The sequence below is a fragment of the Eubalaena glacialis genome, chromosome 9, assembly GCF_028564815.1.
Source record: "Eubalaena glacialis isolate mEubGla1 chromosome 9, mEubGla1.1.hap2.+ XY, whole genome shotgun sequence".
Classification (NCBI taxonomy): Eukaryota; Metazoa; Chordata; class Mammalia; order Artiodactyla; family Balaenidae; genus Eubalaena; species Eubalaena glacialis.
Window position 1 is genome coordinate 49,539,986 of NC_083724.1, and position 23,102 is coordinate 49,563,087.

The 23,102-nt window shown below is 38.5% G+C and overlaps 1 protein-coding gene across 6 annotated transcripts in view; it reads left to right on the forward strand.

The window, feature by feature from the left end:
• Nucleotides 1-2,613: 2,613 nt before the first annotated feature.
• TRPM3 (transient receptor potential cation channel subfamily M member 3) overlaps nt 2,614-23,102 on the forward strand; it is a 505,408-nt gene continuing 484,919 nt past the window's right edge. For all 6 annotated transcript variants that reach the window (XM_061200350.1, XM_061200352.1, XM_061200346.1 and 3 more), the window contains exon 1: nt 2,614-2,790. In XM_061200350.1, coding sequence (XP_061056333.1) covers nt 2,614-2,790 — 177 coding nt within the window. The remainder of the gene's footprint in view (nt 2,791-23,102) is intronic.

Consider the following 23,102-nt stretch of genomic DNA (forward strand, 5'->3'; position numbering starts at 1 on the left):
GTCCTTTTTGTGGGGTCCTTAACAGTGAGGAACAGTGGGGGCAAGGGAGAGGCAACTGCAGTGTTTCAGCATTTTAACCGACCACTTAATAGCATTTAATAGCTTACGGAGGTTGGTGCCTGGTAGCCTAACCAAAGGCAACATCTTGCAATCTGATGAATACCACTCTGCAGTATAGCATGAGGAAATCCATACTGCTGTCTTAGTTTCCCACTTTTCTCTTTACCCCATTTATTAATCTCATGGTAACTCATATAAGAAGCTGTCAGGTTTAATCTGCCTTGCTTGACTTCATTACCTGGTACTAAAAGTGTATACACTTGTGCATGCTTAAGGAAATCATCAGCAGGTTCCCACCTCAGCATCAGTGCTTGCTACCTGGAAGATAAATCATGGTATAAGAGACTCAGTATATGCCAGGCACTGTTCTAAGTGCTTTACTGATCTCTTAGCTGATTTAGTCTTCACAGCCTTAGGTGTGTGGTTTCATTTTTATCTCCATTTTACAGATGAGGACTCTAAGGCACAGAGTAGGCTGGTAAGTTGCCCAAGGCCAGGGTCAGAATTAGAGTTCGAACCATGCAGCCTGATTCTAGAATTCATGGTATTTAGTATATCACCGTCAAACCAAAGAAATAATTTGAAACAAATGCTGAGCATTTTTTCTTCATGGTCTTTTAGCTCAACTCTTATGTAGGGTTAAATCACCAGAAAGCTGAAGCAGTAGCTTAAATGCTGTGGCTGCCATAACTATGAAAGAAATAGGAAAGAAGATAAAGCTTGTCTTTATAGTCTTGTAGACTGGTTTCAGTCTAAATCCCAGTTTTATTAGTTATGTCATTACTAATTCTCAATTACTCATTACGAATTTCTCAAGACCTCAGTCGCTCAGTCTGTGAAATGTGGATGTGACAGTAGCATGTACTACATAGAGTTATTGTTGACGTGAACTTACATAATGCATTTAGAGTGCCTAGCACAATGCTTGATACAGACATGTTAGCTGTTACTGTTTTAAGCTGCCTTTAATCTTTGGTGGAAATAGAATGGTGGCAGATAGTGAACCAACTGTGTGTGTGTGGGGTCTATAAAGTGATATTGGTTAATAGAAGGAAATCAGATGCATGAATTTTATTACACAAGGCAAGTCAGTAGTCTGGATTCTACCCATGGACTAGATTTTCTATAAAAAAATCCTTAGTGTCCTTAGATCTGTAACACAGGACCATTGTGAGGGAAATACTGTTGTAATGTGGTGTGTCAGGTATTTATTACACTCCAGGGAGGATCCATGTTGCTCCAAATTCTGAATTACAGCAGGGTCTCTGTGTATCACATCTGCTCTCACATCTCCCGTTTCTGCTTCAGAATGCATAATAGTCATGGAGCTGGGATTTACCATTCTCTTCTAGTTAATTAAAAATTGAAAATCAGTACAGTCATAGGGAGGGACATAAAGAGGAAGAATAAGATGGAAATGCTCTAAGGATGTGAGGGTTCTCCTGGGCAGCCGTCAGTCAACTGCACTCACTGACGTCTCATTCCTCGGGATGGGGGCGTTTACGTGGGGCTTGTGACTTCCTCTTCCCAACCACCTCACTGCCTTCAACTGGAAGAGTTCCCCTTTGTGCTTTCTCACCACAGGAGCTCTAGGACTATTCACACCAACGCAGCAACTTTCTCTTAAAGCTTCCCTTAGGAAATGGTGGGGGTGGGTATCCCCAATTCAGGAAACTCCATCTTTTATAGAAAGCATTCCATGTGGCACCTTGAGGGTTAAACTTTTGTTGCAGATAGAGTATCAAGTGGCTTTTCAGGATGGGATAACCCCCAATTTAGAAACTGCTGTTTCTAAAAGGTAAGCCAAAGATACATTAGTTTACACTGCTTTCTATGAAAGGAATAACTCACCGCTCCCTCTGTGTGTGTTAGTTTGCTTCTCTCTCTGCCGTCTGCTTCCTCTAATCTATATAATGTATACATCAGGGTGAGGACTGTCAATCACAGTTAATAAAAAACCCAGAACATGACAGAGATCCCTTTTATTGTAAATCCATTTTACAGTAGCTCTCAATTTATTGTCACATAAATCAAAAGTGTTTATCGTATCATTCGGAGGCATTCCCTTTTCCTTCTGTGTCCTAGCCCCTCCCCCCTGTGCCAGTTTCCAGCCCCTCAGAGATGCTTTGTAGCAGAAAGTGCAAGTTCCCTGTTCTGGCTTTATTGATGTTCCCTTTTGCTCTCCTCCTGGCTCTCCCCCAAACCAAGTGAGCAGAACAAATGGCCAGGGTTTTCCCCCAATGCCTGACCTGCGTTTACTGGGAGGAGAGTGGGAGAGGGCGCGCACATTCTGAGCAGGCTGCTCTGACTCCGACCGCTGGCTGTTCCGTGCAGGCTGTCCCTCTCCTTCAAAACCGTGCCTCCCCTCCCCGAAGCAGCAGGCAGTGTGCCTCCATTCAGCCACATTTGGTATGCATGAGCACGGCTGCAGGGAGAGGGGAGGTGGCTTTCTTAAGAAGGTTCAGTGGCTCAGGCAACGCCACTTGACTAGTCTCCCAAGTTGCAGGAAGCCTCTGCCCTGATGGAATTCTCAGGTGTGGAGATGACCATGGGATGCCAGGGCTGTGGGGGACCGTTTATTTTCTAGGCACTGCTCAGGTTTGCGGCTTCTGGTTTTCCCGGTGGAATTTGGACGGGGTCATGAATCAAACTGATGCTCCTCGACCCCTAAACTGGACCATCCGGAAGCTGTGCCACGCAGCCTTTCTCCCATCTGTCAGACTTCTTAAGGTACTGTAACTTGCTGCTTTGAATGGCTCTCCTTGTGCTTTGCAGGTCTAAATACCCAACTTTGCACTTGGGCTGGGACACACCTTTTGGGGAGTATAGATGCCTTGTAGTACTGGTTCTGTTGCCCATGGCTGGAGAGAGGTTCTAAACGCCCCTCACCCCATGGTGTCAGGGAGGGAGGATGGTCTGAGCCACATTTGAGAATGAGATTGTGGTGGTATAGAATGGGCTGCCTGAGTGCTCCCCACCCCCAAAATCCCTAAAATAGAATTAATTAACTTCTTTGGGAGGGTGGGAACAGTGGTGGGAGTGAAATCTCTTACTCCCCTGTGTTTGGCTCCTGGATTCTTTTCCCTCCCTGGGGAAGCCTTTCGACCCAGTTTTCCTTTAAATGGAACCTGGGAGAACAAAGGATTCTCCTTATTAGTTTAAAAGCCCTGTGTCCTTAGGTGGTCTCTCAGATAAAGACAAAGAACAAGCCTCATCAGATTGTGACTTTTTTGGTGACTTTTTTTTTTTTAAAGGCATGATAATTTTAGTCTCTTAAGTGAAGTCGGTAGTGGGAAAGTATTGTTAAATATATACCGAGTGTGTGCCTCTAGCTTTCTCTCTAGCTGAGTTACACAAAAGAATGGTACTATACCTGAGCTAGGATGCTACCTGGTGTCTGCAGCACTCCTCTTTCTAGAAGCAAATACATTAAAGATACTGAGAAATTCCCTACAACTTCATAATAATTCATCTTCATCATCTGCCTTGTAGGGAAGGAAATACAAGTAAAATTTAAAAGGTGCAGAAAACAAGTATTTTCCCTCAGAAAAGAGAATGTGGTAATACTTATTTGGGAAAAGTGCATATCTCTGGATGTTCCTCCCACACCCATGTGGAGTTAAAAAGGCAAGGTGAAGTTCTTAATTCTCTTTTCCATATTAATATGATACTGTGATATAATGACCACTGGACCTTGAGTCCAGTGTCACAATAGAGGATTAATAAATTAACCCTGAATAAATTACGCTTGCAACATTTTTTTTTTTCTGAGGCTGTGTTCTAGTTGGGTCAGATTTGATGTGGACCATTAGTTCTGTACAGCTAAGTGGCTTCTTACAGTGGAGTATTACCTTGTCTGAGTTGCCTTTATTCTGTTCAGCACAAACTGAGATTAACTTTCTCAAAGGCTACCCTCACGTACTGTTCAAACACCTCTCATATTGTTATGATGGTGGTTTGCTTCCCTAAAAGAGTATTTTGGAGGAAAAGCAGGTTTGAGAGTGGGAGAGAAGCTTCCTTGGATATAAGGGCTTTTGCTGTATTGGAACAACATGCGTGATAAGGCATGAAAAAGAATGAGGCCAGGGAACTAACAAACAAATGTAAATTTTCTTCCAGAATTACTCCTGAATCCAGGGTCTGGGGCGAAGAGTGTCTTGTCAAACCTAACTATGACTGTGAAAATTGACTTTAGCAATTCCATGTGCAATAAGAAACATTTTTCAGTTAAATCATTCATTGGCTTTACCCCAAAGTAATGCTTTTTAACTTACATAATGATTTTTAAACAAGTGTGTGTATACCACCTTCAATATATTATTCATTAATACTGTCATTTTTTTAATGGAAATGTTATTTATCATTTGCTAGTCACAAAACCTGCAGAGAAGTATCTCTTTGAGGTATATTACTTATTTTTAGAAGAGCTCTCATCTTTTTTAGCCGAAAGTACCATCCATGCTATATACCAGCAGACATTGTCAATACTACACCAGTACCATGGTTGGCATACAGCTCGGTCTTACCATGGTTTATTAACATGGTGCTTTATAACAATTCATTCTAATAAAGTGCATTCATGAGTATCCTTCCAATTCTCTCAATATCTGAAAGATAGGATTTGTTTTACCTGAGAACTTTCTTTCCAAATGACATCTGTATTTTTTGAAAGATTATACCTATCCTAGGAGACTTCAGATATTGAGCACATTTCAAACTAGAAAAAAAAGTGTTACCAAATTCTTTCAGCAATATTTGGAAAGAAATAAAAGCTGCTTCTGTATATGAGTTATTGTATTATCAACATTCTGGATATGAATGCCATGTAATTTTTTTCCCCTCTAGATTGTTGCTGTCTTGTCTTTGCTTTCCTAGTCCCTGTGTATTCTTGCTCTGCTTTTACATTTTGAGTAGAATCGAAGTTTCTGAGTAATCATTTGCAACTGTTGCTCAGTGTTCTTCCTGGTTTAGTCTATAAATTAAATATTTAATAACAGCAGTCCTACTGTTCTTTCCATACTTTCTGCTGGTTCTCTCCTTCTCCTCCTCCTCTCTCAGTCTCTTATTCTGTCCCCCACACTACCACAACCGTGTTAGTATAACGGATGGATTCTCTGTTGTCTATTGAAATTGTAAGTGAATAAACCCAGTTCTCCTATTCAATAGGTGATGTTTGTTCCTCTTTCAAGCTTTTTCTGGTGTGATATGCCCTTTCCAGTGCCCTGACTTGTCAGTAAATGCAGTTTAGGACATGATGGCATGATTAGATTTAACTAAACTCAGATGGCTCACCGTTTCTGACAGACTGGGCTCAAGCCAATTTCCCTCCCTATCCTTTCCTTGAAAATGTGTGTTTCTTTGCTAACTTACTTCAGTACCATGCTAATGTTTAGAAATGGCTTCATAATCCTGTTTCCTGTATTCCCCGTTTCCTAATGAAAACAGGATACTAAAGAATTAGAAGGGAAAGGCCAGCATCTGAAGCATGAATTAAACCCAATGAGTGTTGGAATATACTTATTATTCCTTCTGAAAACATCTCATTTGTTGTTTTGTCCGTCTCAGAGAAAATTTTGAACATGCCAACCAACTCACATTTTGAATTTGGGATTGCATTCGGAAATATCATTTGAAAATGAATTTTTGGACAGGCACATGACCATGATAGCCAAAAGTCAGAGGCTGTTTTCAAACGGATACATTTCAAATGGGACCCTTACCAAAATGTTTCTCTTCAGTTGTCATTTGCTTCATTCTCATGTGTTTCAAGATTTCATCTTACTATTAATCTCCAAAAGTCTAATTTATTTCAGTGATAGAATGTTCTTAGCATATTTTATATTCATTATAAGGTCTGTCTCTGACGTTTTATTTAGGAGATTTTATTTTGGTTACTTCTGTTGAATTTGAATATTAATTTTAGAGCAGAGAGCTTGTTTTTTTTTTTTTGAACATCTTTATTGGAGTATAATTGCTTTACAATGGTGTGTTAGTTTCTGCTTTATAACAAAGTGAATCAGTTATACATATACATATGTTCCCATATCTCTTCCCTCTTGCATCTCCCTCCCTCCCACCCTCCCTATCCCACCCCTCTAGGTGGTCACAAAGCACAGAGCTGATCTCCCTGTGCTATGCGGTTGCTTCCCACTAGCTATCTATTTTACGTTTGGTAGTGTATATATGTCCATGCCACTCTCTCACTTTGTCACATCTTACCCTTCCCCTTCCCCATATCCTCAAGTCCATTCTCTAGTAGGTCTGTGTCTTTATTCCCGTCTTGCCACTAGGTTCTTCATGACCTTTTTTTTTTTTTCCCTTAGATTCCATATATATGTGTTAGCATACTGTATTTGTTTTTCTCTTTCTGACTTACTTCACTCTGTAGGACAGACTCTAACTCCATCCACCTCACTACAAATAACTCCATTTCATTTCTTTTTATGGCTGAGTAATATTCCACTGTATATATGTGCCACATCTTCTTTATCCATTCATCTGTTGATGGACACTTAGGTTGCTTCCATGTCCTGGCTATTGTAAATAGAGCTGCAATGAACATTTTGGTACATGACTCTTTTTGAATTATGGTTTTCTCAGGGTATATGCCCAGTAGTGGGATTGCTGGGTCGTATGATAGTTCTATTTTTAGTTTTTTAAGGAACCTCCATGCTGTTCTCCATAGTGGCTGTATCAATTTACATTCCCACCAACAGTGCAAGAGTGTTCCCGTTTCTCCACACCCTCTCCAGAGCAGAGAGCTTTCTTTGTATTGACGTCTTGGTAGACTTAGTAAAGGGGCTTCTGAAAAATGGATTGCTTTGGGGAAAAGGAAACTCTGCACTTGTAACAGACTTTGGATACACATGTTTAAGCCAGTTTCTTAATGAGGACCAAATGGTCTGTATCATTTTATGATTTTGAAAGAAAGAGTATGACTTTGCCACTTTGAGTAACGTCAGAAAGAGATTAAAGAAATTATACTTTGGACAGTTAGGCCTAAACACTGGGTCCTAATTCCTTCATGTTCCTAATCACCTGTGTGACCTTGGGAAATTACTTAACCTCTCTGTAACTTGGTGTCCTTCTTTTTAAAATGAAGAGTTTAGGTCTTGACTTAGATTCAATGCTATGATTCCCTGTGGTGAAGGCTGCCATGCTCTGTGGGCCTGGAAGAACAGAGTCTATTGAGGCTAAAAGTAGCTAAGCTGGATTGAACATTAAACTGGAAGGACTAGAACAGTCAGCAGAGTTTAGATCATAAAGGGCCTTGTCTGCTAAGCCAAGGCAGTTGACAATGATCCTGAAAACGAGGGAGGGCCATTAAAGGGGTCTTAGCAGAGAAGCGATTGCTAGATTCAGCTATTAAATAGATTGCTTTGGCTGTAGTGTCTAGAGTGGATGGGAGATGGTAGGACTGGAAGCTGAGAGGTGAAATTAGAGGCCTGAAGAGTTCATGAGGACCAGGGCTAAGGCAAAAGTAATGAAGGTAAAATAAATAGGGACTTGTTAAATCGATTAGTTGTGGTGGAAGAAAGAATTTAGGATACCTTCAGATATCCTACTTTGCTGTCTGATGGTCCCAGTGGTGGTGGTTCCAGTGTCTGAGAATCAAGGTCCTGAGAAGGACAGAACTTCTTGATTGGTGGTTCTTTGGTGAGCCAGAAAGGGTATGCCAGTTACTAATTCTAGTGGGACTGAGACAAAAGTAAGGAATGTAACTTCATGTCATTGACGAGTAAGAGCCCCATTGGATGCCTGATAGCAGAACTCTTTTATTAAGTAATATACAATCAGAAATATCACTTCTAGTTTTCTTAGATTTTTTTTTTTTGCTCTTATAAAACAATGCATAGTAAATTCCCAATTTTTTGAAATCCAGTCAAAAAGCTCAGAGTTTCATTTTTTCCCCTCCTTTCCCTCTTTTATGTTATTATGCAAAGAGGGATAAATGAAGGTGAACTGGGTATGACACAAGAGAAATAATTGAAAGAGCAGTGATCAAGTTAGGCTACCAGATCACAAATTCTGCCCAAGTACCAATGTTTTCTACTCCTATAATTTCATGTCATGGTAACCAATGTCCATTGTATTGTCCCTGAATCATAGCAAGATCCTGATGACAAAATAAGTTGGGTCTGTCTTCTACAGTTGATGCCAGGCATTCCAGAAACTGACTTCCCTTTGCTGGTCTCAAACTCTTAGAAAACAATTATGTTGAGATTCATTTCAGTTTGTGTGTTAAATTTATTACTTTTAATGTCTTCTTTTCACATCTAAAATTCTGAATCTTTACATGGCAGGTAGAATAATATTAATACACCAGAGCTTTTCCTTAGCCAGGACAAGGCCCTCCTAAACCACATGCTGGTGAGTAGCCGTTAAGTTCCCACAGGAAGAGAGGAAACATACACCTATTATATCTAGACATGTTCATGAATGGTGGTAAGTGAGGTCAGGGAACTTGTTATGGATCAGTTCCACTAAGCACCTTAAAGATGGGAAACTTGAAGAATAAATTGCTTTTAGGAAAATGCAGTGTGTGGTTAGGCAAATTTTAAGGGCTACTAATAAAGAAACTTCTGTCTTTCCATCTCAGCATGCCAGCCTCGGATTCTCTTTAAGAAAATAAGAAAAAGAAAAGAAAATGTGCCCAAACTAAAACCCAGGAGAGACAAAATCTGTCTGGTGTGTTTCAAGTGGTGGCTTCAACTCAGACTGCTGAACAGTGACCATGTGATTTGCCTTTTTGTGAAATGTTCCTCGGGCAGCCTGAAGGAAATTCCTGAGGCAACAAGAAACCTGTCTCTCTGGAGAGCTCTGTCTTCTGATGCCCACCATTGTGGAGTAAAGAATGAAAGTGTGTGGTCACTGAAGAATGAGGAAGGGCATAGCTGGGATGTCCAAGCTCAGGGCCATCTGGTTCTGGGATGACTTGTGGAGTCACAGTAAAATGGGGCAAGGTCTGTGTCAAGGAAAAGGGTTCTGCCTTCCCTGTAGATGACTTCCTGCAGGGGGCAGGTGGGGAGGCGTGGGGGGTGGCAGGAACACTGCCTCTCCAGCAGTGGCTTTACATCCTCCCCCTCTCTCAGTCTGTTGGTATAATCTCAACTGGCTCCAAGCTCATCTGCGGACAACTAGATCATATCCTTTCTCCATTTCCATTAGCTAACATGAAAAAGAGTTTTAAAGACTGTGGCTCACAGAAAGTATTCAGTAAATGTTTATTGAAAAATAAATGAGTGAAGGAACATGTGAATGATACATGATATGCTAAGAATGCTTAGGAATCACTTGGGGAGCTTGTGAGCAAAGCAGATATTCATGTCCACCCCTTGGGGGTGCTGACTCAGCAGGTAGGTTGTCGGCCCAGGAATTTTCATTTTAACAAGCTCTCTTAGTGATTCTGGTATGAACACCCCTTAGAAGGACCGCACGCTGAGAAAAACTGCCGTAGATTCAACTGAGCTGGAGGGAAACTCAATTAAATGCCCTCTCTCTTTTGCTGGCATCTGGGCAGAACAGATTATGTGTTAGTTAACAGTGGGAGCAAAGGGTTTTAAGTGAACAGTTCACAGGTTTTCAAAATTTTTAATCATGAAAGATCATTTATATAGAGAAGTAATTGAGTTCAGCTGCCCCGTTTTGGTTTGTAGATGATATAACATCATAAAGTGAAGGAATGTTTGTCCCTATTCTTTATCTTTTTCGTTTATCTATTTGAGATTTCTCTGTGTATTATTTTCATGATGTTTTTCAGGCACATGACATACAATTTTAGATTTTTCTATCCTACTGAATTTATATAGAGATATGATTGTGAACCAGAGCTCCCAAAGGTAGTGTCCATCGTCAAGATTCTGGAGCATCCTGCTTATGCCCCCTTTAAACTTCCCTATGATGGTACTTGGAATTGCAGTGGTCACTCAAGTGCATGTCTCTTAGATTCCAGTAGTATGTGATAGTACCAACTGAGCAGTGGTCAGTTCACTTCGGGACCAAGGCCAAAGCAGCCATAACTGATGACTACGTTAGTAGAGATAATACCCCCACCCCTGCCCCCTGTCTGCTCTACCCTACATCCTTCAAAAACTAAGGAAGAGATTCTGGACAGGGAGGGGGAGGAATGGAACATTCAGGGCTTTCATTTGAAAAAGCATGTTCAAACTCAAAATTAATTTTATATTTGAATTGTTTAAATGATGCCTGGTATTAAATATTAAATGTGGAAAATTGAGCTGAACAAAATTTTCTTGGCTCCTGAGCATGTGAGAAAGATACAAAGCTATAATTGCTTGGGTAAGGTGGGGGCAGGTATAACAAAACCTCTAAGAGGGAGATATTTAATTTTTACATTTGTCTCACATAAAATTTATGTTTAAAGCATTTGGGAATTTTGTTCCAGCCATTGGCTCTTCTCTACTTCCATTTTCAGAGGCACATGCATAGAAATTTGAAGTTTAGGGATAGCATTGATAACTTTTGCTTCTTTTCCCCCAAATAATTAAAGAATTTCTAAGTTTATTATATAGAGAGATAGACAGATAGGTGACAGTTAGATGATAGATAGGTGATAGACAAATAGAAAGATAGATAGATAGATAGATAGATAGATAGATAGATAGAAGGAAGGAAGGAAGGAGTGTTTCTCAAAGTGTGGTCCAAGACTGCCTGTTGTTAAGTCTGACTGAGTCTAACATCTGCCCTAATCATTCAGCCATTGCTGAAATAAGCAAGCTCCCTCACACCTGCTCCTTTTCCTCTGTTTTCTCCCAATTGCTAGAATCACCCATTCACCAGGTTGCCCAAACTGGTAAACTTGGGCTTATGCCTTTTGCTTTGTTTGCTCTCATCCCTTACATAATCAGCCAATCAGTTCTGCCACGTTTTCTCATACATATGTCTCTGATCCACCCGCTTCTGTCTATTCCTAGTTCCCAAGACCAGTCTCTCTTTTTCTTGGGCCCAAAATACTACAGCTGTCTACTTCAAATTGATCCTTTCCACAGCCACCAGAATGGTCCACTTAAAATGCAGGTAAGACCAGGATACTGCCATGTTTGACATTTCTTGTAGAATAAAATCCTAAACTCCTTGGATTGGTATATAAGACCCTCTGTGATCTGTCCTCTGCCTACTTCTCTGCCTTTATATTTTGTTTTTCCCTTTCTCAAATCATGAAATTCCTTTTAGCTGGGCTTTTTGCACAAGGTATTTCCATTGCCTGGAAAATCTGAACCACATCTTCTCCTACCTGACTCCTGCCCATATTTTAATACTCAACTCAAGTGAGTTGGATGAGTTCAAGAAAAATTTCCTGAATCTCTAAAGCCAGATTAGGCTCTTCTTTTATTCTTAAAAAAATTCATAAAAATCAGTGGGTATTTCTGTCTTTGCTTTTAGCATGTTGTAGCATTATTAGCTCTTTCACCTCATTCTGAAGAGCTTCTTAAAATTAAGAACCATATCTTAGACAATTTCCTGTGTACATCATTTAGCAGAGAGCACAGGATAATTGGGGTGCTAGATGAATAGGTAAATGTTGGAGAGCATGGATAACTATGCTCTTGATGCAGTGCTCTGAAGCCACTGCTTAGAAGAACCAAATGGTATTATAGGGTCTTGGCATTTTTGTCTAATTAAAGGATACTTTGAGCTTTGAGTTGATATACTTCATATGTTCCCCAAATTGGAAGATTAGTTAGGGAATTGAACTAATAATTATTACTCAGTAAAAGTGATGCAGAGTAAAATATGTACTCAAGGAAGAAACTGTAAGTAGGTAGCACCAGATGTCTGCTTTCAAAATATTTACTGAAAGTGAAAGTGAGAGATTGAAATTACTTCATCTATTGCTTATGTTGGAGAAAGGGCATTCCTTAATTTAGTGATCTAAGAGACTTTAATATGTTACTTTCAATAATGTTGACTGGGTTACACTGTGAATTAGAGAAAGTACTATTAGAAGAAAAACTACACTGTTAAACTCAGGCTATTCTTGCTTTAATCTTTAAATATGCCATTGGCTAATGTCTAGAGATAATTATGTAGACAATTATATTGAAGTATTTTGTCATTTTCATTTAAAGGCAAATGTGGCTTAGGATTTGTTTTTTCTGTTAGCATTAGGTTATTTAACTGTATCAGGTATCATGGATAGAAATATTTTATTATATCAGGTATCACGGATAACTGGTATAAAATAGAAGTTTTAGTTTATCCCATTGTGACAACCAAAAATGTCTACACACATGGTCAAATCTCCTTTTGGGGGCAAAATCATCCCCAGTTGAGAAGCACTGCTTTAAACATTTCCTCTTAAAGATGGAGGGTAGGTAATTGATTACACTGGAAACCCAACAGATACATCCTAGTGATGTAAAAGGGATGCTTTAACTTTAGACACACTTCCTTTTTCATTTTATAAAAGACTGAAATTTACATTTACATTTACATCCCAGTTTACATTTGGGAAATTAGCTGGTCAAGTTCTAGTCACTAAACACAGAAAGGCTAAGGGATTATTTTCTCATCTTATTGTCAATCATCTCTTGTAAGAAAATTGAATGTGGCCAGTTTCTCTGAAAGTGTTTGAATTTCCATATATTACTGCTTTATGAATTACAAGCAGAGCATGTGTCAGTTGATTGATGTGTTAAGCAAAATATTTAATTTTTACCATTATTTTATTCTACAGTAACTTCTACTTAGAACTATTTAAGAATAATACAGTATAAAATTCATTTCAGTGAATAAATGAAGAAAATATTTTACTTCATCAAGATGAATTTTTTGTATAATGTTAGCTTATGTGAGCAAAGATTCTGAGATAAATCTAGTAATTTGCACAAGGAGGCTACATAATTTAAAGATGAGTATAATTAAAGCTAATTTTTAATCATTAAATTGAGCATGATCAAATGGACAGAAATACTAGGTTTTAGCCCTAATTCTGATTAATTAATATCCTAGCTGAGTTACCTAGAGTAAATAGTTTTATCTTTAGTTTTCTCCTCTGTAGAATGACAGGATTGGGTTAGATAAGGGTTGGCAAACTTTTTCTATAAAAGGCCAGATGGTAAAGTGGCTTTGTGGGTCATACAGTTACCCTGTCTGTCACAACTGTTCAGCTTTGCCATTGTAGTTTGAGAAAGCAGCCACATACAATACATAACAAATGAATGTAGTTGTGTTCCAGTTAAACTTACTTATGAACACTGTGCTATGGTCTGAGTGTTCATGTGCTGAAAGTCCATATATTGAAATCCTAACCCCAAAGGTGATGGTATAAGTAGGTGGAGCATTCGGGAGGTACTTCAGTCATGAGGGTGGAAACCTTATGAATGGTATTGGTGCCTTGGAAAAGAGGCTCCAGAGAGCTCGCTATCCCCTTCCAGCAAAGAGAAGTCTGTGCCCTAGAAGAGGGCCCTACCCTGACCATGGTAGAACCCTGATCTTGAGCTTCCAGCCTCCAGAATTGTGAGCAATAAATTTCTGCTGTTTATAACCTGCCCAGTCTGTGGTATTTTGTTATAACGGCCTGAACAGACTAAGACAGATTGAAATTTGAATTTCATGTAATTGTCACATGTCATGAAATATTATTCTTATTTTCATTTTTTCAACCAGTTTTAAATGTAAAAACTATTGTTAGTTTATCGGCTATACACAGAGGGCAGGTGGTAGTTGGCCTGTGGAGTGCAGTTTGCCAATCATGAGATGATTGTTAAGTTCCCTTATAGCTCTAATATTCTTGGATTAATTCATAATAATAGAAAGCCATTTCATGCTCCTATTTATTTTAAAATTAGTTTGATATTGAAAGAGCTGAGAGTAAATCATTTATTATAATAATGTTACCTCATGCTCACTGGAGAGCGGTGTGGAGTAGACTTACTGTCTCGTGATGTAGCTCACATTTAGTAAATGTTAGTAGGGAATGCTTGTTTTCTATCTCCAGCAATCTGAATGTCTCTGTCCTTCAGAAGATGTCATTATTCACAAACTATTTTGAAAGGTGCAGAGACTACAAGTGAAATGATATTAAAACTTAACATTTAAAAAGTCCTTTTCAGTTTACAGAGTTCTTTGCTTTACATCAAACAAACTGAACTTCATAGCAACCCTGTGACACAAGTATAGAAAACACGGCTATCCCTCTTTCGAGCTGAAGAATTGACCCACCTAGGTTACCCACATCATTGGACTTTGCTGTTCCCAAGCTCAGAATTCCCTCTGTTGCGCGCTTCTTACATCTGCCCCATCCCCACCACCTTCACTCTCTCTGCATCTGAAACCCAGCTAGATGATAGCGTTACTCATGCATTGATAATACACACAAGCAGATCATTTGGGTACTTGCTACCAAATAATTAAATGGCATATTCTCAAAATGATCATTGACAAAATAGGAAAACTTCTCCAAATTTTAATTTCCTTAATTATAAATTAAATAAAAATATTGCTTTATGTTCAGAAATTAATATGTTTGGTGTCGGCATACTCTATAGCCAGTATTCAGTTAATATGAGTTCCTCCCTTCCAGCCTAATAAAACAGAAATGGTGCAGTGCAAATGAACAAAATTCAAGATGTCTTTTGTAATAATTTGGGTTTAGGGAATACATACTATTCACGTGCAGCTAATTACACTTTGTAGTTATTGTAGGTTGTATTAGTTAGGGTTCTCCAAAGAAACAGAAGCATCTGTGTGTGTGTGTGTGTGTGTGTGTGTGAATAAAAAGATTTATTTTAAGGAATTAGCTTACATGATTGTGGAAGCTTGGCAAGTCCAAAATCTGATGATGGACACTGGCAGGCTGGAGACTCAGGAAAGGCCTGCAGTTTTAGTCCAAAGGCAGTCTTCTGTAGAACCAGGAATCACTGATGTTGCCGATGAATTTCAAAGTCAGTCTTCTGGAGAATTCCGTCCTGTTTGGGGGAGGGTCAGCCTTTTGTTCTATTCAGGCCTTCAACCAACTACATGAAGCCCACTCACATTATGGGGGGCAATCTGCTTTACTCAAATAGCACTGATTTAAATGTAAGTCTCAGCCAAACACACCCTTACAGAAATATCCACAATAATGTTCGGCCAAATATCAGAGCACGGTGGCCTAGACAAGTTGACACATAAAGTTGGCCATTGCATAGATCATTGTTACAGTTAAAGTTATTATTTTAGATGTAACAACATGGGCTTGAACTGTGCAGGTCCATTTATATGTGGATTTATTTTTCAATAAATACTGCAGTACTACATGATCTGAGGTTGGTTGAATTCAAAGATGTGGAACTGTGGATATAGACAGCTGGCTTTAAAGTTACATGTGGATTTTCAACTGTGTGGAGAGTCATTGCCCCTAACTCCTGTATTATTGTTCAAGGGTCAACTGTACTTTGCTTGCAAATAACAGAAATCCACTCATGCTAACTTAAATAAAGATTTTCTTCTAAGACTAATCTCTGGGATATCTAGCAACTGAAATGGAAATACATCCAGACAACACAGGGACCCAAGCTTCACTGTAATGGGGCCCTAGAATCTCTCATTTTGGCTTCTCTTAGCCCATCTATTCTGTATTCCCATTTTTCTTTGTAGACTAGCTTCCTCTATCACTCTATATTTCTCTCATACTTGCCACAGTGTGCAGTTCTATATGATCTTGCTGTTGCATTCCTTACATCTTACCAATTTGTCTCTCCCATTCTCCTAAGGAATCTCCCTGACTCAGGTTTGGTCAGATATCCATCCTTGCCTACATATCTTTGGTCAAGGAAATTGAATCACCTGATATAAATATGACCACCTAGACACATTCTTCTAGTAGGTGATGTGGGCAGGGGCAGATTCTCTTAGCAAGGATATAGGCACAACGCTTCACTAATTCAATTAGCATGAATCCCCTACACACACAATAGCTTAATGTTTCTGGAAGCCATCCAGGCCCAAAAGTTACAGCAAGCGATCCAAAACTAAAGTTTCATTCTGCAAGTGCAGATAAACAATCTGTACCTTTTCGCTAATATGTAACAGGAGGAAGTGGATTCCAATTATAGAACCTGATTTTAGGTGTACTATAAAGGCAATATTTCTGAGGAAGGGGATTAGAGAACCAGGGAAAATAGTAGGCTCTCCTCCATTAGAATCAAGAAGAAAAAGAAGAAATGCTTTTTAGAGTCCACTACAAGATGGCATGATGGGCTCCAATGTCCCCTTAAATGCCTCCTTGAGTTCTCCCATTTTTCATGGTTTCACCACTGCTGAAAGGTCCTATGGAGCTTTTAATGGGGTTTGTCAGCTCTTCTGACTGAATGAAATTGCACCATCCCAAATGTATATCCCTGAGAAAAGCAAAATAGCACATTGTTTAGAAGTAGTAACGTGATGGTGAACTAGATACGAGAAAAGTTTTATGTTTTTAAAAAATTAACCATGCTAAAGGAATTCAGTCTGAGAGATTAGTGTTTTAGTCAGAATATTCCTGTTTTCCTCAGTGTTCGTGTGAAGGGGAAAAGTTCATAGATATTTAATGCTGTCAAAGTGAGTATTGTTTTGTTTCTAGGTGTACAGCAAGCAATTCACAAATCAAAACAGGAATATAAAATTAGCTTTTCTCCCCATTCATTTATTCATTCTTCACACTCTCATTCATTCTACAATTATCTATTGCTATGTGTCAGAAATGTGCAAAGGTATTAGAAATTCAGAGATGAAGAATACTAGGCTCCCCATCAAAAGGAGATAAAATGAAGTTAGAGAGACAGACAAGCAAATTGGAAGGGATACTGTGGTTTGATAATTGGTGAACATAGATAAGGGGCACCAAATAATAGCCTGGAAGGTACTAGAAAAGGTAACTCCTGAACTGAATATTGAAAGAGATACCTGTGGGAAGTTGGGTAGAAAGAATATTCCAGATAAATAGAGTGGCATGTACAAAGGCAAGGCGATCCTGGAGAGTATAGCTCATGGAGAGCACTCCCATGAGGGAAGCTGAAGTATCAAGTGTAAAGGGATTGTCATGGAGAGAAGTGGGCCAAAAAGAGTGCCATGTAGCTAAGGGACTACTTCTGGTGGTGGGTGTGGGGTGTATTTATATTGCTCTGGCGTGTACAGCTCGTACTCACTTGACAGTCTGCCCAGTTTAGGCTGCTCACATTGAAGTGCAAGCTGCCACCTCCTCACCCTCTGCCTCAAAGAAGCTCTGTAGATAGTACCACTCCCCCCAGCTGCGCAAATGCAGAGATGAACTCAGATTCATTAATCATTAAATGTAGGAATTGTTCAGCAGCTGCAGGATGCTCTATTAAAAGTGTTACACTGTAGGAGAGCTCTTCATTTTTCTTTTCCTTCTTCCTTTTTTTTGTGCCCTTGGCAAACTCACTTTGCCTCATCATGGAGAAATGTTTTGTCCTGTTTTATACATTTTAAAATGTCTTCATCGAGAGTGATAATGGCCTTATGAAAATTATAGTAAACAAAAGCTACGACACAGAACATCTTTCTTTTGCTCTGGACAGCTATAAAATGTTAGGCACAGGGGATAATGAGCTTACTGTGTAGTTGTCAATAACAGCATATCACTGAGTAGAGGGAGTAGGTGTGCCTTCAGATGTGTCCCCATTTAGCAAACAAGTGAACTCTGGACATCAAGACTGTTTAAATCTAAACTGACTTCTCTGGGATTTCAGTCGTCCTCCATCCTGTAAAAGCCTCTACCAGGTGAACTACTCAAGTGAACAGTTAAACATCATCAAGAAGACTTTCTAAAGTTGAGGTAAACTTACATACAGTAAAATTCATGAGTTTTCATTCTAAGCTCAATAATTTTTTGGAAATGTAATCACCTGTATGAGCACTACCCTTATCAAGGCATATTAGTTTACATCACTCTAAAGAATTCTTGGTGCTCTTTCCCAGTTAATACCATTACAACCAGCACTACCCAAGGTAACCACTGTCAAGCTTTTATCACTCTATATTAGTTTTGCCTGACTTAGAATTTTGAATAAGTGGAATCATACAGTGTGTACTCTTGTGTCTGGTTTCTTCCACTCGACATAGTGTTTCTGATATTCATCCATTTTGTTTTGTCTATCATTCTGTGTAATATCACATTGTATGAATACTATAACTGGTTTATCCTTTTTCTTGTTAGTGGACATTTGGGTTCTTTCCCACTTTGAGTTCCTATGGATAAAGGTGGTGTATACATTCTTGTGAACCTATGCACTCATTTGTGTTGGCTGTATACTAAGATTGGAGTTGCTGGGTTATAGTGTAGGCATATATTTGACCTTAGTAGAAACTGCCAAAGAGTTTTTCAAAATGGTCATACCATTTTATACTCCCTTTTACACAATATGTGAGAGTTTCAGTTGCTGCATATTCTCACCAAAATTAGCATTGTCTGTCTTTCTTTTAAAGTTTAGCCATTCTGTTGGGTGTATAGTTGTATCTTACTGTATTATAGTTTTCATCTCCCTGCTGAGTAACGTGATGTTAAATTTCACATGTAAACATATTAAAAAAATAATAACAATAGCAAAAAATGTATGGATAAACCTAGGGAAAGGGGAGGAAAATTAATTTTTATTGAGTTATTATTGTGGCTAGAAACCATGATGCATGATTTATATCTTGTCATTTAATCTTTAATGAGGTATTATTATCTCCGGTTTTCAGGCAAGGAATTTATGATTAAGAGACATTAAATAAAGCAGGGATAGTTATAATATTAATTACTTTGCAATGTATTTGGAAGAAATAAATGAATCATACACATTTATACACATTGTGTTGTCTATTCTCAAGTACTGAGAATAGTGCTTGGCATATGAGCAGCACTCAGTATGTTTTTGCTGTTTTGAAACATAGTGCTACAAATTGTAAATAAAAACCAATTAGTTTGTGGTTTTTAAGGAAAGTCAGGATGTGGTAGGCTATAGATCTACCCATCTGAAGTCAACATGAGGAAGTTCCATACAGTGTTGGCTGTGCTACTAGGGATGTCTCAATATTAGTAGTGATGGTCACCCTTGAAGAGTTGCTAAATGAGTCTGATTATTCTGAGCTATAGTTATTCCACGGAGCTTGGTTTGGATGGAGAGTGTCCACGTTTCAGAAAGAGGGCATAGGATGTCATTAGTTGAGTGATGTATTCACTGCTTCCACCAAACTTGTCAGGTGCCTCCTACGCATGGGATGTCATACTGAGTGCTGGAAATACAAACTTGTATAGTGATTATAGTTACATTCATGGAGCTGAAGAGAAGAAAAGACTATCTTTCCAAGTGTACTCTATTTTCCCAGCCCATCACATCTAGTTCCTTAATCAGTTACATTTAGACCATGTCAGGTGCTTCTGAATACTTAACAGCTTCCAGGACTCTGCAGTTAGAAAGATCTTTGTGTTTGGGGCAGGCTTTTGTTTTTGGTTTTGTTTTTAGTTTTGTTTTGAGGTCCCTGTAAATAAATATCAAAGATTACAGTGACACAAATGACTGTGCCAGTATTTCATAATTTTTTATTCAACTTTGACTTCTGAAATCTCACCTTCTTTGGAAGACTTCTCAAATAGCCATATTTTGACCTCGGCAGCTTGAAAGACTAGTTTTCATAGGATACTCAGGTGATAAGAGAGAAGATACTCATCAGTTTGTTCTAAGGTTCCTATTTCACTTTTTCTTTTTAGTAATTCTCATTTTGTAATAAAATTTAATAGGGGTATTTACATTGGTTACAATCAAGATTCAATGGAAAAAATAATACAGGTGTTTGAGAAAACTTCAAACAGTGCAATTCAGCATGTGATTTATTAGGGATAGGTATTTTTAAATGACCAAAACTGTTACCCTCTTTACTTACTTACATTCCTCTTACGTCGAAGAGGATTTGAGGTAATAATATCTTTACTTAAAACTAAAATCTTCTTTGGCTAGTTTTAAAAATTTTTTAGTTATACCTCAGAATTCTGTTAAAACACAAATATTGGGAGGGGGAGAAATGTCCTAGTTTGTCAGAAGGGGCAAAGCATATGTGCTGTTCTCATAATTTCAAGTCAATTCAGTAAATATTGTTGAGCATTTCCTATGTTCCACACTCCATGCTGAGTGTTAGCAATACGAAGATGAAAATGACATACTCTATACATTAGGATCTGAACAACTTATGGGAGAAATCCCCATGAACAATTAACCATAATGCTTTCTAATAAAAAATATAATAGAAAAATGTTCCATGTAGTAAAAGAGAACACTGTGTAAAATAACTAATTTTTCCTGAAGAAAAAGGCATCAAAAATGGGTTATATAGGGCTCATATGAATCTTAAAAGTTGATTTCAACATCTTTTAAGGAGGGCAAGGACATTCTGGGTGGAGAAAAGAGTATGTGGAAAAGCATCGTGGTGTGAGTGAGCATGGTGTGTGTGGTGATTTGAAGTTGATCAGTGTAGCTGAGCAAAGTGGACTGGAGGGAAAAGGAGGCATTGCAGAAGGAACTAGGGCAGGAAATGAGAAGGTTTTCATGTGCAGTGTTCAGTAGCTTGGATTTTACATCTGAACTTGTTTCTAAAATGTTCTTAGGGGAAAATGTATTCAACAAATATTTACAGAAATCAGCTGTGTGGCAGAGTCTGAACTAGGCACTAGGAATACAGTAATGAATAAAAATTCATTCCCAGCGCTGAGAAATCCCAAGTAGAGCTAGACCGACATAGAAGTAATGTGGTTGATTCAAGGATAGGTGGTTCTCTTACCTCATGGGAAGAGAGCTGGGAGCAGAAGGGAAGGTGCTTGTTTTGCTTTACCTTTGAAAGGACACATTCCACTCACTACCAAGACAAAAATGTTCAGGTTATGAACCAAAAGCTTAATAAATCAGTAATGTCATTTCTGATTTTGCTTTGGCATGGAGAGGATGCTTGAAATACATTTGAAAAGAAAAATTTATACTAGAACTCCACTTTCACAGATTTTGGTTCAAAACACACACATATCCCCCTAAAAGGAAAGCTGGAGTCTTGATTTAATTGCTTCTTCTGAAAGGCCCAGAGAGAAAGCTATTGGGCTTCGCAGGCTTTTAACCAGTTTTGTTATCAATAATATAAGAGATGGGTGCTTAAATGTACCTTTCTCAGAGGGGAAATGCTGCCACAGGAGCCAGTGACCTAAATTGTCTTTGAACATCAAACTTCCTAAAGTGAAGAGGACACATCTACCCATTGAATATTAAACTAGTCACTAAACTGGGTCAGAATGCCTGCAGAGAGTGCATTTACAGTCTTTTCTCTCTCATAGAAAGTAATGTCTTGGGCCTTCATTACCGTGAAGAAAATAATTGTAATTCCTATACAAATTGCTTTTGATGGAACAAGTGTTTTACAATATTCATCTTTGACAGTATAGCCCTGCACCAATTTTTAGATTTTCTTAACTGAGTTTGAACTAATTCCTTGGGAATTACTTATCCCTTGCTACCTGTGTTCTCCACTTTTCTCCTTTATATCTGTCTCAGTTACACATACACACACAATTCAGCCCTCCCTTCAGACATTAGAAACAGTCTTAACAATTGTTTGAGACTACTTCAGCAGTTTTCTTACGTCAGCATCCTTGGAAGGAGGATGTCAGTGAGGACTAAGAAAAGACCCTTGGGTTGAGCGATTTGGAGGGTTCAGGGTGACTCAGTCAGAATCTATGGTAGGGTGTTCAAGGAGCAAAATACCCGCAACCATCTCAAGAGCAGAGACCATACCTTTTTCATGTTTCATTGCACAACACCTACACTGAAGTCACAGCTGCTTGTATGTTTCCTGAATGGATCAGTAAATGAACAAGTGGGAAGTAGAGGCAGTGGGTATACTATTTCAAGAAGATAAGCAGTGGAGGAGAGGAAACATAGTGAGTTGGCTTCAGGTGGTTACATGGTCCCAAAAGAAAGGTATATTTAGCTTTTAGACACATGACAGAAAGCAAGAAAAGAAAAGATTTAGAATTCAAGCATGATTTAAGAAGAAAAGATGAGTCAAAATCAGAGGCCAGGAGTTTTCCTTGGAGCTGAGAAGTCTAACAGTGGACACACAATAAATATTTGTTGAATAAATCAATGGGTGAGTAAAGACACTTCATCTTCTAAGACATAAAAAAAGATTGGCTCAAGGTACAAAAATTTTGATGGAGAATAAAAGGAAGTTGGAAACTCTTAAAAATCTAATCATCTAAGATAATTGTAGTAAAGATTTAGGAAATGATCGCTGTATGCCGGGTGTCATGTTATGTACTTTACATATATTATTTCATGTAATCCTTACTCATAAGCCTACACTGTGAGCGGGGGGTAGTATTTTGGTCATTTGTAGTTAAGGAAACAAAACTTAACCTTATAGTGATCTAGACTTAAGGAACAGTTGTAGCTGAGCTAGGACTTGAACTTAGGGACTCTGCCTCCAGACGTCACTGCTTCCTGATGGTAAGGGAATGAGGCTGGAGGCTTGAGTATCCTTTGCTTTTTTTTGTTTGTTTGTTTTTGTTTTTGTTTTTTTTTCAGTTTTCAAAAGTCTCTTCTTCATCTTATCTTCTCAGACAACTAACTGTTTTGAGATTCTGACATAGGAAGTATCTTTTGCTTTTAATTTTCTGATGGTTTCTTATTTTCTTATGCTTATGTGGATCTTGCTATATGGATTATATATTCGTTAAGCGTGAAGACTTGAATTTGAATTTTCTTCAAATTCAAGATTTGAATTTGTGGCTAGCAAAATGCTTGGATTATCGTAGTCAGTTGGCTGCTTGTTAACTGATGTGTTAATCAAAGAAGTTAAATCAAAGAAGTTAAAATTTGGGATATGAAACTTAGGAATTGAAAGTCAGAAAGGAATTAATTTTTATAAAACATGATGAAACGTAGAAATATACCAGTCCCTTGAAGTGTGGCCAATAAGATCTGAGGCTCTGCTATGTCAGGTAAAATTTCTAAAATAAAGGCATATGAAATTTGTTCCAGTGTTAAAAATAATGGACGAGGCTACAGTGCACTGTC